Below are 22,181 nucleotides of genomic sequence, written 5' to 3' on the forward strand. Positions count from 1 at the left end.
GGAATAACCACGACATGAAACTTTGATGCTCTGCAGAAGCTACCGAATTTATGTTGGGGGGGGGGGCAAGGGTGGGGGGGGCGGCTTTGTGAATGTTAATCAGTACACGTGGCCTCCCTTGGACCCGTTTTGCCTCCAGGCTACTTTACCATCTCAGCGCGAACAAAGCGCCGTCCCTCCACGTTGCATCGTTCCTAAAGTGGCGGCGAAATTTTGCCCGAGTGCAGACAGACATTTTGGGGGGGGGGGCGGGGTCGGGGGGGGGGGTGGAGGTGAGAGCAAAGGTGCAGCCCTGCAATTGCTTGCTCGGGTCATAGTTGAATGTTGGCGGAAGGGCCTCAAACAGAAAGAACTCAACAGCAGTGTTCTTCACTAATTTTCAGGGGTGTGGTGGTGGCACCAAGGGGCCGCCAGTAGCTCACGGGCCTTGCAATGAAGAGCACTGCCCTACTGCTTTCAGACGAAGATGGGGGAGGGGGGGGGGTGCGGTGGGGGGGGGGGGGATGCAGGGTCACGGTGAATGGGGATTGGGGAACCCTGGGAAATGTTCCGTGAGATATTAAAGACCCCCGGGTGCGTAGGACCCGTTGTTCGACGGGTAAAATTCGGGTGCTCCGCGCCTCTTCAAAGGCTTCTGGGCCGCGTGGAAGAATGGGCCGAAAATATCCCGCAGAGAGCGGCGTTCTTCAGCAGCGCAAGGCCCACGCGGGGCCACTGACAGTCCCTGGTGGCCTTCAGTGCGGCCACTCACGTGCCAACCCCCCCCCCCCCCCGATCATCATCATCATCGTGCTGCTGCTGCTGCTGTCAAACCTCCAGTGGTTTCAAATGGCGTGGCGGCCCTCACACGGATGTGATGTCTGATCTGATGATGAAAATTCGCGAAAAACGCTGCAGTGGGGGGCCACAATGTTTTCTGGAGCTCAGCCCAGGACAGCTGGGTACAGAGAGGAATGGGGGGGGGGGGGGGGGGGGGTGTGGCACAGGTGGATGGTACATACGGACTTATGGCGAACTTCTTTCGCTCCGTACGTAGCCAACCGTTTAGAGGATGTCAGGACCACGTCGCTTTCATCCGCCGCGCCTGCATTTGGCATCGAACCCACGGCCGCGCGGGGGTCAAGTGCGGGGGTCAAGCGCGGGGGTCAAGCGCGGGGGTCAAGCGCGGGGGTCAAGCGCGGGGGACAAGCGCGGGGGTCAAGCGCGGGGGTCAAGCGCGGGGGTCAAGCGCGGGGGTCAAGCGCGGGGGACAAGCGCGGGGGTCAAGCGCGGGGGTCAAGCGCGGGGGTCAAGTGCGGGGGTCAAGCGCGGGGGTCAAGCGCGGGGGTCAAGCGCGGGAGTCAAGCGCGGGGGTCAAGTGCGGGGGTCAAGTGCGGGGGTCAAGTGCGGGGGTCAAGCGCGCGAACCATGAAAACCACCACAGCGGTGGCAGCGTCAGGGGGGGAAGAGAGAGAGTGGGGTGGGATATTTATTTTTTTGCGGGGGGGGGGGGGGGGGGGGGGCGGGGCGGCGGTTTGTGTGGTGACGGACGAGCAGACGAAGGCTGCCCTCTGATCCTCAAACGTGAGCGGCTGTTTAAAGATTCACAAGCAGAGCAAGCGGGCAGAACATTCTCCTCGTGAGGACAGGCGGGCGGGAGCGCGTTTGAGGATGTTCCCGGAGGCGCCTCAAGTAGGCCGGGGCAAGCTCCTCTGTGCGTACGTGTGTGCCTGTTGTACGTAGGTGGAACTTTTTTCGCGCCGTACGTAGCCAACCTGCGGCCAATCAGGTTGGCGGCGGTTTGCGAAGACTCGGCGCGGAAGGACACGCTGCGAGAAAACGTCGCGCGTCCGTGCGTCGTTCGGTGTTCGAATCCGGTCGTGAAAACTCTCAAGCCGCGATCGGAATATTTATTTACGTGCTGGGGAGGAATCCGATGAGCTGTAAAGCTCTTTTTTTCATGGATGTCCAGTAGGGAGGCACGGGGTCAGAACGGTACAACAACAAGCACAAGACAAACACACGATAGGATTTCGAAATACAGTAAAACCTTGGATTGCGAGTAACTTGGTCTGCGAGTGTTTTGCAAGATGAGGAATTTTTTAAATGAATATTAATTTGATAAACGAGCGAGGTCTTGCAATACAAGTAGTACGTGTATACGCTTTGTCTGCCGAGCGTCACGTGATCACAACTGATATACGAGTGCTTTGATGTACGAGTGCTTTGGATTACAACCACGTTTCCTGAACGAATTATGCTCACAAATGATAGCTCAACGAAGTGGCTTATCACGTGGAAATGTACAGCAGCTGAATACAGTACTCAAAGCACGTGCTGATTTTAAATGTGGAGGGAAAAAAGTGGTGGACCCGGAAAAAAATCCACGTGACCACGGGGAGAGAGACACGCAAACTCCAAATATACAGCAGCAGGCGTCAGGGTCGGGATCGAACCCACGAGCTCCTGCATACCAGGCGAGGTAGTTAACATCTCACCACCATGGAGCCACCCCCACCCCCCCCCATATTATATAACCAAATTCCATTGTTTGAGCTGTAGTAAGCTAAATGTATTTAACAGCCAACCGTAAAGTTACGCGTGTACAATTGTCGTGACCAACTCGGGCAGTCAGCTCGCTCCATTCGAGAGCCTGGCTTGACCGCGGCTTGACTGAAACCCGGATTCAAACTCAGCGAAATCGGCGTCAGCGGCTCAGAGCTCTTGACACAGAATCAAGCCGGCTGAGCCACCCGGCCACTCCTCTGTAAGAGAAAGAGATTGTTGTGGTCGCGAGAAAAAAATGTCACTTTGGAGTTTGCGTGTCTTTCTCTCTCTCTCCTTCTCCCCGTGGTCGCGTGGAGTTTTCTCCGGGTCCTCCGTTTTTTTTCCCCCCTCTTCACGTTCGGAGTCGACGTCACTCGTTATTCGGCTACGAGAAATGTCCACGCGATGGTGATATCAGCCACTTTGGTTCGGGCTGTCGTTCGTGGTAGCCTGGTCGCTTCTGAAAAAAAGAGCGAAAATAGCTGGATGGGCCTTACCCGGTTACAAAAAATAAAATACAAGTTTTATCGTTAAGTTTACGTAGACCGCCCTTCACTGGCAGCTAGGCCTCGGCAAGGTAAGGTAATTTACCCTTTTTACCGGGTAAAAGAGTAAAGGTGTCGACATGCCAAGGGGTAAGGGTAAAGGGTAGGGTAAAGGTAGGCTCGTTTTTACACTTTTACCTTACCTTGCCGAGGCCTAATGGCAGCATCGGCCAAAGTGGTGCATAGTCACATCGCGGAATAAAGGATGGGTGGGGATGGTGTGGGGGGAGGAGGGTGGTGAGCGGTGGGGGGGGGGGGGGGGCACGGTGGGAAAGAGGGGGGCAGTTGGGCGTGTAGTGGATTGATTGATCAGCCCTCCCCCGATGCCTCCAATGTAAAGGTCGGCATCATCATGAAGTGCATTGTACATTGAGGTCCAGACCTCCTGGCCAGTTTAAAAGACCGCGCTAACACACAGAGAGAGAGGGAGGGTGGGGGGGATGGATCCACCGGCGATCAGGAGATGATGGGGTGAGAGAAGTTTGGGGCGGGGAAATGCTACAACTCTCCCGGGGGAAGAAAATAACGGGGAACCGTTTTTTTCTTCTTGGTTCTTTCGGTAAAGTCACGTAGAATGGAAATAATAAAATAATAAAAATAAAACATAATAAGATAATTCTCACGACGTTTCGGCCACAACGCGAGCAGCCGTCCTCAGGTGTAGAACAGGTCTGTCGAGAAGACAGAGTCTGAATGAAAAGGGGAACCGTTTTGCCCGGTTAGCAATATCGTCGCGAGCACGTGTGAGAGAATTGGTGCCGTAGAAGCTGAGTGCACTTGTCCACGTGCGTGACCCGGCGGTGTGGAGGTCGGCCCCTGTGGAGCAGGAGGCTCGTGAAGGACCGCTGCTGGGCGGTCGGAGGCGGTCGCCCTCCAGCGATCACGGCGGGGCGGAGGAGCGACGCTCACAGCGACGAGCGGAGCGCCGGGCGCGCGTAAAATGCAGCGAGAGTTTTGCGCAGTGGGTCGGTACAGGCGGTGTATCTGCCAGTCAGTTCGACGCGTAGTCGGGATTTCGCGAACAATATTATCCGCAATAGAGGTTTTTGGGTTGTGTCGCGTAAATATATAAATGTGTGTCGTTAAACCCGTCACCACCCGACGCAGCCAATTGCTAAGGTTTGTCACGTAAACAGAACATGCCAATTCGTTACTAGTTCAGTACACTGGTGTGTTGTAAAGTCAATTGTAAATGTTGTGAGTTAACCCTCCAACAAACCGGTGTGCTGAACTAGTAAAGAATTAACATGTTTTGTTTACGTGAAAAACTTTACTAACGACACACATTTACATGATCTCACCCAAAAACCTCGATTATGGATATCTGCCAGTCACCTGCAGTCATTTAACTCGTAACCCCGGGGGTGTCCCATGACCTTCCTTTCCAGGAAGCCTTCGACACTTCACATGGCCTAGAAGTGCACCTGGCCTGGCACAACACCCATGGGTGACGTTACGGGTCAATTCGAGGCGAGTGGCGAGTTTGTTGTTGTTGTGTGCGCGCACGCTACATCAACCCCAGGGGTCTGTCCCGTGACCTCCTGCCAGCGGGCGTTCGACAACTTCACGTGGCATTAAAGTGCACCTAGCCTGGCACAAGCGCCGTGGTGGCGTCACCGTCACGCGAATGGCGGTTGCTGCTGCTGTTGTTGTTGTACAAAGACAAATATCCCCATGTAGCCGAGCATGACCGTTGGGGCAAGTGCTGTTAGCGAGCGGTCAGCGCCCACGCCCGGCCGCCTTTGTCTCCCCACTGCTGGCGTTTACGCACGACACCAGGTATCAGCTGAGGCTTCGTGTTAGCCGCGTGCGGGATTCGAACCCAGGTCACCAAGTTGCGGTGATGGCCTAAACAAGGGGCCACTTTCGGCTCTTTGAGTGACCGCTCCGTGACCGTCGTCCCACCGTTCTCGTGTCCACCACGCGGCGCTCGAAATGTTGATTTTGTCACCGGATTCGTAAACCGAGAACAAAAATGGCTCTTCTTGTTATTTTGGGGTAGCCGACCCCTGGCCTAACCGCTGCGCGACTCCAGTGTGTGCGTCGCGTGCGCGTGTGTATTCATACGAACAAAGACAAAGTCCCCCCGTATAGCCTTAACAGACTGTAGGGGCAAGTGCTGTTAGCGGGCACCTGTGAAGGCCGGAACGGTACCCGAGGGGGTGGGTGGCCAGCACCACGCCCCACCGCCTTTGTCTCCCTAGTGGCAATGTTTACACACCGCACCAGGTACTCATTTGAGGCTGAGTCGACCTAGGGGAGGCCCGGGACCGGTTCAGATAATCGTCACTGTTGTTGGCCGTGAGCGGGAATCGATCCCGGGTCGCCAGGTTCATAGCTTAGCGCGCTAACCGCTACACCACCGCTCCCCATACGAACACACACACACACGCGCGCACGTATCTGCTTCACGCACACATCAAAGGCCCTTCTGATGTCCGCAGGTGTCACTTTGAGTAGACCGCTCTTGCAAAGGTGATCACACCGGGCCCAATCACGCCTCCAGTGCGGCGGCGGCGCAAAGCTCGCGACGGATTCTACGCGGACACCTGACATCGTTACCGTCGATCCGTGCGTCGCTCATCGCCGCGCGTCGCTGATGAGATGCTCACGAACGATGAACAAGGGCAGCCCCCCCCCCGCCCCCCCGCTCCCCACGGCTGATTGCGAGAGATTGGGAGATCGCGATGCCCTTCGACAGCTCGGCGGACACAATCTTCGTCTGATAATTTGGGGTGCCGCGGTGGATAGGGAGATGTTTACCGGCTCGCCTTGTCCGCAGGAGGTCGTGTGTTCGATCCCGAGCATGACGATGCCTGCTGTATATTTGGAGTTTGCGTGTCTCTCTCTCCGTCGAGATGTTAACTACCTCGCCTGGTGTACAGGTGGTCGTGGGTTCGATCTCGACCCTGACGATGCCTGCTGCTGTATTTTTGGAGTTTGCGTGTCTCTCTCTCCGTCGAGATGTTAACTACCTCGCCTGGTGTACAGGTGGTTGTGGGTTCGATCCAGACCATGACGATGCCTGCTGTATTTTTGGAGTGTGCGTGTCTCTCTTTCATCGTCATCACGGTGGCTAGAAGATTTTAACTACCTCGCATGGTGTACAGGAGGTCGTGGGTTCGATCCAGACCCTGACTATGCCTGCTGTATATTTGGAGTTTGCGTGTCTCTCTCTCCGTCCAGATGTTAACTACCTCGCCTGGTGCGCAGGAGATCGTGGGTTCGATCCCGACCCTGACGATGCCTGCTGTATTTTTGGAGTTTGCGTGTCTCTCTTTCATCGTCATCACGGTGGCTAGGAGATGTTAACTACCTCGCATGGTGTACAGGAGGTCGTGGGTTCGATCCAGACCCTGACTATGCCTGCTGTATATTTTGAGTTTGCGTGTCTCTCTCTCCGTCCAGATGTTAACTACCTCGCCTGGTGCGCAGGAGATCGTGGGTTCGATCCCGACCCTGACGATGCCTGCTGTATTTTTGGAGTTTGTGTGTCTCTCTTTCATCGTCATCACGGTGGCTAGAAGATGTTAACTACCTCGCATGGTGTACAGGAGGTCGTGGGTTCGATCCAGACCCTGACTATGCCTGCTGTATATTTGGAGTTTGCGTGTCTCTCTCTCCGTCCAGATGTTAACTACCTCGCCTGGTGCGCAGGAGATCGTGGGTTCGATCCCGACCCTGACGATGCCTGCTGTATTTTTGGAGTTTGCGTGTCTCTCTTTCATCGTCATCACGGTGGCTAGGAGATGTTAACTACCTCGCATGGTGTACAGGAGGTCGTGGGTTCGATCCAGACCCTGACTATGCCTGCTGTATATTTGGAGTTTGCGTGTCTCTCTCTCCGTCCAGATGTTAACTACCTCGCCTGGTGCGCAGGAGATCGTGGGTTCGATCCCGACCCTGACGATGCCTGCTGTATTTTTGGAGTGTGCGTGTCTCTCTTTCATCGTCATCACGGTGGCTAGGAGATGTTAACTACCTCGCATGGTGTACAGGAGGTCGTGGGTTCGATCCAGACCCTGACTATGCCTGCTGTATATTTGGAGTTTGCGTGTCTCTCTCTCCGTCCAGATGTTAACTACCTCGCCTGGTGCGCAGGAGATCGTGGGTTCGATCCCGACCCTGACGATGCCTGCTGTATTTTTGGAGTGTGCGTGTCTCTCTTTCATCGTCATCACGGTGGCTAGGAGATGTTAACTACCTCGCATGGTGTACAGGAGGTCGTGGGTTCGATCCAGACCCTGACTATGCCTGCTGTATATTTGGAGTTTGCGTGTCTCTCTCTCCGTCCAGATGTTAACTACCTCGCCTGGTGCGCAGGAGATCATGGGTTCGATCCCGACCCTGACGATGCCTGCTGTATTTTTGGAGTGTGCGTGTCTCTCTTTCATCGTCACCACGGTGGCTAGGAGATGTTAACTACCTCGCATGGTGTACAGGAGGTCGTGGGTTCGATCCAGACCCTGACTATGCCTGCTGTATATTTGGAGTTTGCGTGTCTCTCTCTCCGTCCAGATGTTAACTACCTCGCCTGGTGCGCAGGAGATCGTGGGTTCGATCCCGACCCTGACGATGCCTGCTGTATTTTTGGAGTTTGCGTGTCTCTCTCTTCTCTCTCCCCGTGGTCGCGTGGATTTTTCTCCGGGCCCTCCGCGTTTTCCCCTGCACGTTTAGGATCAACGTCACGCGTTTATTCGAGTGTTTGGCTGCTGTACATTTCCACGTGATAAGCCCTACCTCGTTGAGGCTGTCATTTTTAAATCCTTTATATTAAGTTCACTTGCTTGCTTGCGTGCTTACGACCGTGCAAACCTTTCGGTCGTTTTTTAACCCACTTCCCGTGATCCAATCGAGCTGACATTTTGCACACAGACTCGTTGTGCGAGACAATTAATGTTCGTGAAATTTTTTTTCCAAAATTTTACACTGTTTAGGGAAAACAAATTAAATATTTAATTACCAATTGCTTAATACTGGCAGACAATCATCTGACCCATAGGTGGCAGCCATCTCAAGCCAGAGGACGAGAGGACTCTAGCCGCCACGCATATAAATGATTTAGAGTGAAAAACTTTGTTTTTACGGGTTATACTTGTTGATAGCCAGGTCGCTTCTGTATAACTCGAGTGGGCCCTTACACCTTACAAAATAAATACAAATAACAGTAAAAAAAACCCATCGCATTGATGTCTCCGTGTCGTTCTTCCATTAATAATTTATTTCTCTATCGTCGGACGCGACCGTCGGTTGCTATGAGGAGGTGGTGGTGATGATGGGGGACTGGGCGAGTGTGGGCCGTCACTTTCAAGTTGCGGGGGCGGGGAGGAGGGGGGGTGGGAGGGGGAGAGGGGGGTTTGGGGGGAGGGGGAGGTGGGAAGGAGGAGAGAGGGGGGGTGGGTGGGGAAGAGGCGGGGGGTGGGAGGGGGGGTTGGGGGGAGGGGGAGGTGGGAGGGGGGAGAGGGGGGATAGAAGAGGCGGGGGGTGGGAGGGGGGAGAGGGGGGGGGAAGAGGGGGATGAGAGGGTGGGAGGGGGGTGGGAAGGAGGAGAGAGGGGGGGTGGGTGAGGAAGAGGCGGGGGGTGGGAGGAGGTGGAAGGGGGGAGAGGGCGGGGGGGAGGGGGGATGAGAGGGTGGGAGGGGGGTGGGAAGGAGGAGAGAGGGGGGGTGGGTGAGGAAGAGGCGGGGGGTGGGAGGGGGTGGAAGGGGGGAGAGGGCGGGGGGGAGGGGGGATGAGAGGGTGGGAGAGAGGGGGGGTGGAGGAGAGAAGGGGGGGGAGAAGGGGGGGAGGGGCATCAGAGCACAGCGGCATCCCAGCACGGGTTTTTATAGACAGAGGGACGCGGTGGAAAATATTCGCAGAGGGCGTTCGGAGTGATCGGGAGAAGAAGGTTCCATTCCTGGGGCCTGCGCGGATATCTGCGAGCGCGTTGAGTCCGAGGAGGAGACAGAGCGGGGGGGGGGGGAAGGGAGGGGGGTGGTGACGATCAATTCGTTGGCATCGATCGGACAGAGTTGATAATTATTGCTGATATCCCCCCCCCCCCACCAAATAAGACTGTTGCGACGAAATTCTGCAAGCTTCTTGTTGTTCGGCCGCGATAGCTGGCGCGTGTTTTCAGTGCTCGCACCTCGAAGAGACGCGAATATCGGTGTCGCGGTACGGCGTTTAGCGTCGCTTTGTTCGATGTTAGTTCCGTGAAATCGACGTGGACTGTGGGATTTGTTTGGTAAATAATAGCAACAACTGCGGTGTCTATTAACCCGGAGAATTAGCGTCGCGTTCGCCTTCCAACAATTGCTTCAGCAGTTTATAATGGTTTTCGTCATCATCATCGTCGTCGTCGCTGAACTTGATTGAAAGTTCTCACCGCGTAGGTGTTGGACAACTGACACGTGGATAGATATTTAATCGTGCAAAACCGCTTCTTGTCGTCAATACGCAATGCACTGCTACGCCTGCAGCATCATCATCGACATCACGTTTGTATCGGCCATCGCGATTATCATAGAGGGGGTTTGAATTTCGCGAAAAAAAAAACTAACAACAGCAACCACTACACGGCAGTAACTCCCATCTACGTACCCCCCCCACTTTGTCCGCCGTTTCGCTGAAATTCGCCGCTGCTTTCTTGTTGACGCGGCTTCTCAGCTCTTCGCCACCATCACCGGCACCACCACCGCCACCACCCACCCACCACTACCTCGTGAACCGCATCGATATAACACCTAATCTTTATAGAATACGCCTCGTTTCGACACTCGCAGTCCGTCCGTCCGTCCGTCGCGCCTTTCAGGAACGCATCCCCCCGCCCCCTCTGCCCCCGACGTAAACTCGGAATATCACCGGAGCTTCACCACGAGAGCTGGTCCATCTGCACCGTCGAGGTCACGGCGTTAACGGTGGGAGAGGCGGGCGGGCGAGTTGGTCCGTGGAATTTTTTAGTTTCTTTCTTTCTCGGACGTTAACGCGAGAGCGACCGACACCGACACCGACACCGCGGCGGGCCCGCCATGAACTACGTCCTCGCCAACAACGCGACGCTGCTCGCCCCGCGGCGGCAGCGCCGCAAGAGTTGCCCGGGGACGTCACTCGTTGGCGCGCGGGACCTCCTGGTCGACCGCTCGCAGAACCAGCAGAACTCGCACGGTCAACACCAGCACCAGCACCACCATCATCACCTGCAGCAGCAGCAGAAGCGCAGCTCCCTGGACAGCCCCGAATCCGCGGGCGTTCCCGATCAGAAGAGCAAGCGAGGTTCGGTCTGCGAGCACTCCGGGGGCTCCTCCGGCCTGGGCTTGGGTCCGCTCTTGGGACTGCGCCGCAGCTCCCTCCTCGAGCCGGGTCCGTCGAGCCCCAGCGAGAAGGAGCGCGCGCGCTCGTTCGAGGAGCGCGCGGCCGGCTCGGGCCACCACCACCAACACCACCACCAGCAGCAGCACCAGCAGCAGCAGCAGCGCCACCGGCAAAAACCGGTGTGCGCTACTCTGAGCGCCAACGCAGCTTACGAGCGCGGCGGATCCGACGGGATCGGGGAATCCGGCGCGAGGAAGGGCGGCGGCGGCGGCGGCAAGGAGCGACGGCAGAACTCGCTCGGCGAAGCGGGCAGCGGCGCTGGCGGCGCGGCGACCGGGAAGGGCAGCTTCCGAGAGAAGGTCCACTCGGCACCCAGCGTCCTGCAGAAGAGCAACTCGACGGGAGAGGGCGGCGGGCATGGCGCCCGCGGTTCGTTGGTGCGGGAGCTCGGAGAGAGCCTGGCGCGGAGCCTCAATCACATCCGCGGGCCGGCAAACGCGGCTTCAACTCCGGTGGCGGTGGCGGTGGCGAAGCGTCGTTCGCTGGAGTGGCAACGCGGCGCGGGCAGGGGCTCGTCAGGGTGGCGATCGGTGCTCACGCGTCTTGGCCGTCGGCACAGCGAGGCCGATGGGCCGGTGCCGATCTTGCCGCACGGCCACTGCGGGCAGGTGAGCGAAGCTTCGGTGTGGCGAACGTGGCGGCAGGATTGGCGGGCCCGGACGATGTTTTAGATTTGAAGCTTTCGTGACTGCAAGGATTCATACTCTTAGTTCTTTCGGTAAAGTCACGTAGGTGAAAAATGAAATAAAAATTAATAAAATTAATAAATAAATAAAAATGAAATTTTTATTAAAATTTCATTTTTTACCTACGTGACTTTACCGAAAGAACTAAGAATATGGACGATGTTTTTTTTTGTTTTTTCGGGCGGGTGGCGGCATGTGACGGGGTGGGCTGCGGTGCGCTGCAGTGACAAATTCACTCGTCGACACAGTATAGTTATTATTTTTTAAAATATATATTTTTAGTTCAGAGAAAGAGAAGGGGACGGCTGTTGATATGTTTTTTGTTTGTATCTTATTATTGGTTCTTTCGGTAAAGTCACGTAGAAGGGAAATAATACAAATAATACAAATAAAACATAATAAAATAATATAATAATTTAATATAAAAAAATTATTTTAATTTTATTATTTCCCTTCTACGTGACTTTACCAAAAGAACCAAGAAGATGAATCCCTGCAGTCACGAAAGCTTTAAATCGAAATATTAATACAATAATATAATATTATTTCCTCTTCGACGTGACTTTACCGAAAGAACCAATAATATGAATCCCTACAGTCACGAAAGCTTTAAATCGAAATTGTTTGCATCTGTTAAAATAACGCACCGTATCGCACATGTGGCGGTGGCGCACGCCGGTAAAGCCAGCGCTGCAGCGGGCGGTGGAGGCAGCAGCCAGGATTGGTGGCTCACACACGGATCGGATTGTGGAACTCCCTTCTCGACCCGCGTGCTTTGAGAAGGTTCGCCAGGCGAGGGCGATACTACAGCGGGTGGACCGATCGCCGTCTGTCTAACACGTAGCAGGCTTTTGCGACCAATATCATCCATAATATAGTTTTTTTGGGTTAGATCGCGTAAATATAGAAATGTGTTGTTAAACCCGCCACCACCCGACACAGCCCACTAGTACAACACACCGGTGTGCTGAAGCAGTAACAATTAGCAAGGTTTGTAATAATACATCTTGCTAATTGGTCGTGGGGGGGTGGGGCAGGGAAGGCAGAGGGGGGGGTACATATACAATAGGTGACGTTTCAGGCAATGAACCTTCTTCATAAAACGCACGTAACGACATCACCTTTATCCCCCGCCCGTCTATTTAGGACCGAAGAGAATTTCTCCACAAACTCTCTGCCTGTCCGCCCGATGATGCTGGTTGTTTCACTTACGAGCGAAACTCGTAATTGTAAATGTTGTCGTGGCTTTACTCGCCAACACACATCCGGTTAGTGCCAAACTAGTAACGAATTGGCACGTTCTGTTTACGTGACAAATCTTACTAATTGGCTGTGTCGGGTGGTGGCGGGTTTCACGACACATTTATATGTATGCATCTAACCCAAAAAAAACGATACCATGAATATTCTTATATTATGAATTTGCCAATCTTATTTGACAGACAACCATTACAGTTTTACCATGTTTAGTGGTGGTCTCCCTGTCACAGATTGAGTCACAAACCGCACCTCTCCATAACAAAGGCTCAGCCTTTGTTATGCAGTCTATTCTTAGTCTTAAGCCTCACCTTACCATATTAATAATAAGTATGCGGCCCTTGCCCCACCACCTTTTCCAACCATTATATAAACGGAGTGGTGGCTTCTGCAATCTCTCATTTACTTGATACAGCTGTCGTGGCTGTGACGGTACCACCTGAAGACGGAAGCTTGTGTTGCCTCCGAAACGTCGTGATTTTTATTTTAATTTACTTTTCAATGTTTTTACCTACGTGACTTTACCGAAAAAACCTGAGAATATATTACGAATGATCGCCATCTGTTTCCATCAACACGGGGATTGAGTGTTTCCACCTCGCGCAAGGCATGTGGTTTTCTCCGGGTGCTCTGGTCTCCTCCCCGTGTGAAGCATCACAATAAACGCGACTCATCATTCATTGGCCGAAAAGATCTTATAAATGAAATCCCAATCTGCATATGTGTTGTACGTACGTCGAACTTCTTTTGCACCGTACGTAGCCAACCGTGCTAATCGGAGGTGCGGGGGAAGGACAACTGAAGACAAACATCAGTTCTAAAGAAATCAGTGGGTGGGTGTGTGGGTGGGTGGGTGAGTGTGTGTGTGCGTGGGTGAGTGTGTGGGTGTGTGAGTGTGTGAGTGTGTGGGTGGGTGGGTGAGTGGGTGTGTGAGTGTGTGGGTGGGTGGGTGAGTGTGTGGGTGGGTGAGTGTGTGGGTGGTGAGTGGGTGGGTGGGTGAGTGTGTGGGTGTGTGGGTGGGTGAGTGAGTGAGTGGGTGGGTGGGTGGGTGGGTGAGTGGGTGGGTGTGTGAGTGTGTGGGTGGGTGGGTGAGTGTGTGGGTGTGTGAGTGTGTGGGTGTGTGAGTGTGTGAGTGTGGGTGGGTGGGTGGGTGTGTGGGTGGGTGAGTGTGTGTGCGTGGGTAAGTGTGTGGGTGTGTGAGTGTGTGAGTGTGTGGGTGGGTGAGTGTGTGGGTGGGTGGGTGGGTGTGTGCGTGGGTGGGTGAGTGTGTGAGTGTGTGGGTGGGTGAGTGAGTGTGTGGGTGGGTGTGTGGGTGGGTGAGTGTGTGGGTGGGTGAGTGTGTGGGTGAGTGGGTGAGTGTGTGGGTGTGTGAGTGTGTGGGTGGGTGAGTGTGTGGGTGGGTGAGTATGTGTGCATGGGTGAGTGTGTGGGTGAGTGTGTGGGTGGGTGAGTGTGTGGGTGAGTGAGTGTGTGGGTGGGTGTGTGGGTGGGTGAGTGGGTGGGTGGGTGAGTGTGTGGGTGGGTGGGTGAGTGTGTGGGTGTGTGAGTGTGTGGGTGGGTAAGTGTGTGGGTGGGTGAGTATGTGTGCATGGGTGAGTGTGTGGGTGAGTGTGTGGGTGGGTGAGTGTGTGGGTGTGTGAGTGTGTGGGTGGGTGAGTGTGTGGGTGGGTGAGTATGTGTGCATGGGTGCGTGTGTGGGTGAGTGTGTGGGTGGGTGAGTGTGTGGGTGGGTGAGTGTGGGTGGGTGTGTGGGTGGGTGGGTGGGTGGGTGTGTGAGTGTGTGGGTGGGTGGGTGAGTGTGTGGGTGTGTGAGTGTGTGGGTGGGTGAGTGTGTGGGTGGGTGAGTATGTGTGCATGGGTGAGTGTGTGGGTGAGTGTGTGGGTGGGTGAGTGTGTGGGTGTGTGAGTGTGTGGGTGGGTGAGTGTGTGGGTGGGTGAGTATGTGTGCATGGGTGTGTGGGTGGGTAAGTGGGTGGGTGGGTGAGTGTGGGTGGGTGAGTGGGTGGGTGAGTGTATGTACGTTTAACTTCTTTCGCACCCTTGTCAAACAAGAGTGTGCCTCTTTTGGATAAATAAGTCAATGGAAAATTATTGCAATGTATCATAATCAATGTATAATGACCATTATTTTCAGCAGTTATTGTCAGTGAAATATTTTAAATGCATTTTTTAAAATCAAGTTTCAATTGCCTGCCCTTTGTCAAACCACTGGCTGGATGGATGGAAGAGATTATGGACACATTATCTAATAGTTTGCGGGTCATGTAGTGGCAGATAAAAAAAAGATACCCAGCACGTTCATCAACTCCCACTGTGGCCTTTAAAAGTAAAAAAGACAAAATCAAACGGCAAAACGTTTGAAGGCGGTGGCCCTTTCTCCAAGCGCACATTGATGAGGTGGTTGAGCGGGCTGAGCGAGAGCGGCTGGCGATCTAAATGTCGCAAGTTCAAGCCTGGGTCAGGGGCCCGAACTCGGCTCGTCGTCTCTCTGAAGAGAGAAGCTCAATGAATGGTTAACGGCGCGGTTGCGTGGATCGATAGCCCTGCCCTCGTCCACGGGAATGTGAAATTTTCGCCACTGCAGTCTCGATGCTCATTCGAGCACGAAATCACTTCCGACTTGACTCTCATTGCCATTCCATCGAGTTCTTTTGAGGTTGTGTGAGGTTCTGAAATCACGAATCCCGTGGGTCGAATGGAACTGAGCTCAGCGCAACCGGCTTCTGCCCCCCTGGGACGTGGCTTGCGTTGAAGCCGGACGCAAAAAACACGCGAATTGTGGAATCAATTCGCCCATGTCACCGACCCAGAACCGGCCCTAGACCTTTGGGGGCCCTAAGCAAAATTTGGTTGGAGGCCCCTTTGATGTATTATTTTTTTCACCCACTCGCTAGCAGTGACTCTAGGGGGCCCTCTGCTGGCCACGGGGCCCTTTGCAATTGCAAGGGTCGCTTAGTGGCTGGGCCGGCTCTGCACCGACCCCTCCACTCCACGATCGCACGCCGACAAATCGTTTGAAAGCTCGGCGTTACCGCCCGGCCGTCCATAAATGACGTCACGCACCTAGGGGGGGGGGTGTCAGACATTTGTGACGATGTGTGACGAGGGGGGGGGGGGGTTGAGAAATGTGACGTCACATCAAAATGCGCAACTTGAAATCAATATAGACAACACGTTCTACTTAATTAAATAGACTTTTTAATAAATGTTTTCTCCTACAACACCAGAGTGCAGCGCCACATTAAATACGCACTACAATGACAATAGTTTAAAGCGATTTGAAGCGTGTTTTTTTTTGGGGGGGGCAGAGCTTTGTGACGTCATATTTGAGGGGGGGTCTGACTTTTTGTGACGCCGTGTGACGATGGGGGGGGGGGGGGATCAAAAATCGTCCAAAATCGCGTGACGTCATTTATGGACGGCCCCATATGCACCCCATGACGATTTACGGCAACTTTGTAAATCCGCTTGGTTCACCCAGATGTCTAAAGATTCACACAGAGACCCATAGACTCACATAGAGACCCACAGACTCACACAGAGACCCACAGACTCACACAGAGACCCAAAAACTCGCACAAAGACCCACAGACTCACAGAGACCCATAGACTCACACAGAGACCCATAGACTCACACAGAGACCCACAGACTCACGCAGAGACCCATCGACTCACACAGAGACCCATAGACTCACACAGAGACCCAGAATGACATGGTGGAGCGTGGAGTGCCTGTGGGACGCCGCAGCGATCCCGTCTCACCCGCCAGGGCGATGCGACCCTCCCTGTGTCTCTCTGTGTCTCTCTTTGTGTCTGTCTCTGTGTCTCTCTGTGTCTCTCTCTGTGTCTCTCCCTGTGTCTGTCTCTGTGTCTCTCTGTGCCTCTCTCTGTGCCTGTCTCTCTGTGTCTCTCTCTGTGTCTGTCTCTGTGTCTCTCTGTGTCTCTCTGTGTCTCTCTCTGTGTCTGTCTCTGTGTCTCTCTGTGTCTCTCCGTCTCTCTCTGTGTCTCTCTGTGTCTCTCCCTGTGTCTCTCTCTGTGTGTCTCTCTCTGTGTCTCTCTCGTGACGGCGCTCTCTCTGTTTTCCCCGCAGACGAACTCGCCGCCCGTGATCGTGAGCACCGACACCCTGGACTCGTCGCCATACGTGAGTGGACGCCTCCCCCGGGGCCGTCGCCACCTGTGTAGTGGGTTCGAATCAGGCGCACACACACACGCAGCTTGGAGGCAACACTATTTCTTAAACGGTAAGTAATATAACGCCGTACATGAGGTGGTGACCACCTTCCTCAACTCACTAACCACTCTGGGACACGACACAGAGTGGACCAGGCAGGCGACGGGCTGCCTGGTCCAGGACGACGACCCGGGACTTGAGGACCGATGATGATGTCTTCACTTCGGAGTGCAACAGCCTCGCTCTGCGTTCACACCCCGCTTATATACCCTGCCCAGGCCACGCCTCCCTTCCCAGGCCACGCCTCCCTGCCCAAGCCACGCCTCCCTTCACAGGCCACGCCTCCCTGCCCAGGCCACGCCTCCCTTCACAGGCCACGCCTCCTTTCACAGGCCACGCCTCCCTGCCCAGGCCACGCCCCCTTCCCAGGCCACGCCTCCCTTCACAGGCCACGCCTCCCTTCCCAGGCCACGTCTCCCTTCCCAGGCCACGCCTCCCTTCACAGGCCACGCCTCCCTGCCCAGGCCACGCCTCCCTTCACAGGCCACGCCTCCTTTCACAGGCCACGCCTCCCTTCCCAGGCCACGCCCCCCTTCCCAGGCCACGCCCCCCTTCCCAGGCCACGCCTCCCTTCCCAGGCCACGCCTCCCTCCCCAGGCCACGCCTCCCTTCCCAGGCCACGCCTCCCTTCTCAGGCCACGCCTCCCTCCCCAGGCCACGCCTCCCTTCCCAGGCCACGCCTCCCTTCACAGGCCACGCCTCCCTTCACAGGCCACGCCTCCCTGCCCAGGCCACGCCTCCCTTCACAGGCCACGCCTCCCTTCACAGGCCACGCCTCCCTGCCCAGGCCACGCCTCCCTTCACAGGCCACGCCTCCCTTCACAGGCCACGCCTCCCTGCCCAGGCCACGCCTCCCTTCCCAGGCCATGCCTCCCTTCCCAGGCCACGCCTCTCTTCCCAGGCCACGCCCCCTTCACAGGCCACGCCTCCCTTCACAGGCCACGCCTCCCATCCCAGGCCACGCCCCTTTCACAGGCCACGCCTCCCTGCCCAGGCCACGCCCCTTTCACAGGCCACGCCTCCACCCCCAGGCCACGCCTCCCTGCCCAGGCCACGCCCCTTTCACAGGCCACGCCTCCCTACCCAGGCCACGCCTCCATCCCCAGGCCACGCCTCCCTGCCCAGGCCACGCCCCCTTCACAGGCCACGCCTCCCTTCACAGGCCACGCCTCCCTGTCCAGGCCACGCCTCCCTGCCCAGGCCACGCCTCCTTTCCCAGGCCACGCCTCCCTTCACAGGCCACGCCTCCCTTGACAGGCCACGCCTCCTTTCCCAGGCCACGCCTCCTTTCCCAGGCCACGCCTCCCTTCACAGGCCACGCCTCCCTTCCCAGGCCACGCCTTCCTGCCCAGGCCACGCCTCCTTTCACAGGCCACGCCTCCTTTCCCAGGCCACGCCTCCCTTCCCAGGCCACGCCTCCCTTCCCAGGCCACGCCTTCCTGCCCAGGCCACGCCTCCCTTCACAGGCCACGCCTCCCTTCACAGGCCACGCCTTCCTGCCCAGGCCACGCCTCCTTTCACAGGCCACGCCCCCTTCACAGGCCACGCCTCCCTTCACAGGCCACGCCTCCCTGTCCAGGCCACGCCTCCCTGCCCAGGCCACGCCTCCTTTCCCAGGCCACGCCTCCCTTCACAGGCCACGCCTCCCTTGACAGGCCACGCCTCCTTTCCCAGGCCACGCCTCCTTTCCCAGGCCACGCCTCCCTTCACAGGCCACGCCTCCCTTCCCAGGCCACGCCTTCCTGCCCAGGCCACGCCTCCTTTCACAGGCCACGCCTCCTTTCCCAGGCCACGCCTCCCTTCCCAGGCCACGCCTCCCTTCCCAGGCCACGCCTTCCTGCCCAGGCCACGCCTCCCTTCACAGGCCACGCCTCCCTTCACAGGCCACGCCTTCCTGCCCAGGCCACGCCTCCTTTCACAGGCCACGCCTCCTTTCACAGGCCACGCCTCCTTTCCCAGGCCACGCCTCCCTTCCCAGGCCACGCCTCCCTTCCCAGGCCACGCCTCCCTTCCCAGGCCACGCCTCCCTTCCCAGGCCACGCCTCCTTTCCCAGGCCACGCCTCCCTTCCCAGGCCACGCCTCCTTTCCCAGGCCACGCCTCCCTTCACAGGCCACGCCTCCCTTCCCAGGCCACGCCTCCTTTCCCAGGCCACGCCATCCCTTCCCAGGCCACGCCTCCCTTCCCAGGCCACGCCTCCCTTCCCAGGCCACGCCTCCCTGCCCAGGCCACGCCTCCCTTCCCAGGCCACGCCTCCCTTCACAGGCCACGCCTCCCTTCCCAGGCCACGCCTCCTTACCCAGGCCACGCCTCCCTTCCCAGGCCACGCCTCCCTTCCCAGGCCACGCCTCCCTTCACAGGCCACGCCTCCCTTCCCAGGCCACGCCTCCTTTCCCAGGCCACGCCTCCCTTCCCAGGCCACGCCTCCCTTCCCAGGCCACGCCTCCCTGCCCAGGCCACGCCCCCCTTCACAGGCCACGCCTCCCTTCCCAGGCCACGCCTCCCTTCCCAGGCCACGCCTCCCTGCCCATGCCACGCCCCCCTTCACAGGCCACGCCTCCCTTCACAGGCCACGCCTCCCTTCACAGGCCACGCCTCCCTTCACAGGCCACGCCTCCCTTCCCAGGCCACGCCTCCCTTCACAGGCCACGCCCCCCTTCACAGGCCACGCCTCCCTTCACAGGCCACGCCTCCCTTCCCAGGCCACGCCTCCTTTCCCAGGCCACGCCTCCCTTCCCAGGCCACGCCCCCTTCACAGGCCACGCCCTCCTTTCCCAGGCCACGCCTCTCTTCCCAGGCCACGCCCCCTTCCCAGGCCACGCCTCCCTGCCCAGGCCACGCCTCCCTTTCCAGGTTACGCCCCCTTCACAGGCCACGCCTCCCTGCCCAGGCCACGCCTCCCTTCCCAGGCCACGCCTCCCTTCCCAGGCCACGCCTCCCTGCCCAGGCCACGCCTCCCTTCCCAGGCCACGCCTCCTTTCCCAGGCCACGCCTCCCTTCCCAGGCCACGCCCCCTTCCCAGGCCACGCCTCCCTGCCCAGGCCACGCCTCCCTTCCCCCACCTCTGGGAAGGTCCGGGTCCCTTCACCACCACGTGACCCCCCCAGGCACCCCCTTGGGGCCCCCAGCCCTCGTACGGGCCGACACAGCAGTGACCGTTCTATGTCACTACACATGCGCGGAGTGAAATCCGCAGCCGTTTCGAACGCAGCGGCCGCCCTAGGTTCAACGCCGACGGTCATCATGGGGTTCTTAATTCTAGATTTTTGAAGCTTTCGTGACTGCAAGGATTCATACTCGTAGTTCTTTCGGTAAAGTCACCGTGTAGGTAAAAAATGAAATTAAAATTAATAAAAATAAAACAATAAAGAAACATGATGCAGAAAATCTGGCTGTGACGGTCCCACCTGATGACGGAGACTTGTGTTGCCTCCGAAACGTCGTGATTTTTATTTTTATTAATTTTAATTTCATTTTTTACCTACATGGTGACTTTACCGAAAGAACTAAGAGTATCATGGGGTTTTACCCTGTCTGGCACCCCGAGCTCGCAATGTCCTGACAGTGGCGTTGTCTTTGTGCTGGTCGCCTCTTGGGGTCATCCTCTGGTCTAGCACCGTTTGAGACTTGGCTCTAAAGAAAGTTGTCTCTGGTGTGGACCAATCAGTTTAAAGGACAATGCATCTCATCGACTACCAGAGCATGTGTTTGTTTTGTTTGCATGTTCACCACAAGTTTACGTGTTTAATGCAGACATGAATCCTTGCAAAAGGTTTCAGGTTAGTGCTTTAACATCTGAACACAACTCCTGTTTTATTGCCAGAAAGGGTAAACACCAATTCCTCCCCTCCCTCCCTCCACTTCCTCCGTCTCCCCCTCACTCCACTCCCTCCACTCACTCTCTCTCCCCCCTCACTCCACTCCCTCCACTCACTCCCTCCACTCCCTCCACTCCACTCCCTCCACTCACTCCCTCCACTCTCTCCACTCACTCCCTCCACTCTCTCCCTCTCCCCCCTCACTCCACTCCCTCCACTCCCTCCCTCCCCTCTCTCCACTCACTCCCTCCACTCTCTCCCTCTCCCCCCTCACTCCACTCCCTCCACTCACTCCCTCACTCCACTCCCTCCACTCACTCCCTCCACTCACTCCACTCTACTCCCTCCACTCACTCCCTCTCCCCCCTCACTCCACTCCCTCCACTCACTCCCTCCACTCTCTCCACTCACTCCCTCCACTCCCTCCCTCTCCCCCCTCACTCCACTCCCTCCACTCACTCCACTCACTCCCTCTCCCCCCTCCCTCCACTCTTTCCCTCTCCCCCCTCACTCCACTCCCTCCACTCACTCCCTCCACTCTCTCCACTCACTCCCTCCACTCTCTCCCTCTCCCCCCTCACTCCACTCCCTCCACTCACTCCCTCCACTCACTCCACTCACTCCCTCTCCCCCCTCACTCCACTCTTTCCCTCTCCCCCCTCACTCCACTCCCTCCACTCCCTCCCTCCCCTCCCTCCACTCACTCCACTCCCTCCCTCCACTCCCTCCACTCCCTCCCTCCACTCCCTCCACTCCCTCCCTCCCCTCCCTTCACTCCCTCCACTCCCTCCACTCCCTCCACTCCCTCCACTCCCACCCTCCATACAGAGAATGAACAAGGGAAAGGGGGGGGAGGGCACAGAAAAATTTATAAAAATCTGCCGCGCCGTACTGAATGGGTGCAGCCCAGCAGGGTTCAGGTTTCCGTGACAGGTTGCAGGTTTAGTTTCTTCGGCGCTTTGCTGAAAGTGGGGGGGGGGGGGGGTGGCGGGGGGCCCTGTCCACCGCTCAATCTCCTCGAGGATCCACGCCTCGTTGTTTGTGATAAAACGTGGGAAGCGCGACCACACCACGTGGTGGTGGTGGTCGTGGTCGTGGTGCGTCAATCGATCTTCTCTCGCTCTCTCTTGCCCATCGGGTTTCTCCCGCTTGCTCTCTCTCTCGATCGCTCTCTCTGTCGCTCTCTCTCGGTCGCTCGTGGAGTTTGTCCGCTGTGTTTGCGCGTTTACTTTTCGCCGCAAACGGGGGGGGAGGTGGAGGAACGAGGGAGCTCAGAATCAGACAGAATATTTATTTTAAAAAAATTGTAAATGTTGTGGATTCACTCTTCAACACACCGTTGGGCTAAAGTAGTGAACTATTTGTCTTTTGCCAACGTGACACTTTTTTACTGATTGGCCGAATCGGGTGGTGGAGGGTTACGACACATTTATAAATAACGCGATCTGACCCAAAAACGTTTATTATGAATAATATTGGTCGCGAAAGCCTGCTACGTGTTAAACTGATCAGAATATTTGTTCGCACCGGAGGAATCCGATGTCACAACAACAAACTGTTCAAAAACATTAAATGAGTGCCAAGTACAATGAAGAGTAAACAAATCACCCGAAACGCGTACGAATACAATTAAACCATCCCCCATCCTACCAGGCAAAGCCCGCTGAGGTATTCACTTCGCCAACGAAGTGGCTTTTGACACAGATACTTCAAGCGGCCAAACATTCTCAACGCATTTTGCAGCAACGTCGCCCGAAACG

At 56.5% G+C, this 22,181-nt stretch overlaps 1 protein-coding gene across 8 annotated transcripts in view; it reads left to right on the forward strand.

Moving 5' to 3' along the window:
* Window positions 1–22,181, forward strand: part of LOC133357261 (disks large homolog 2-like) — a 466,648-nt gene that overhangs the window by 207,895 nt on the left and 236,572 nt on the right. For 7 of the 8 annotated variants that reach the window (XM_061575118.1, XM_061575120.1, XM_061575121.1 and 4 more), the window contains exon 3: window positions 16,461–16,514. In XM_061575118.1, coding sequence (XP_061431102.1) covers window positions 16,461–16,514 — 54 coding nt within the window. Of the gene's footprint in view, window positions 1–10,084; window positions 11,036–16,460; window positions 16,515–22,181 lie in introns of those variants that run through there. The other variant, XM_061575116.1, reaches the window with a different exon arrangement.

Source organism: Lethenteron reissneri, chromosome 57, assembly GCF_015708825.2.
Source record: "Lethenteron reissneri isolate LAM-NWPU_2019-01 chromosome 57, ASM1570882v1, whole genome shotgun sequence".
In the NCBI taxonomy this organism is placed as follows: domain Eukaryota; kingdom Metazoa; phylum Chordata; class Hyperoartia; order Petromyzontiformes; family Petromyzontidae; genus Lethenteron; species Lethenteron reissneri.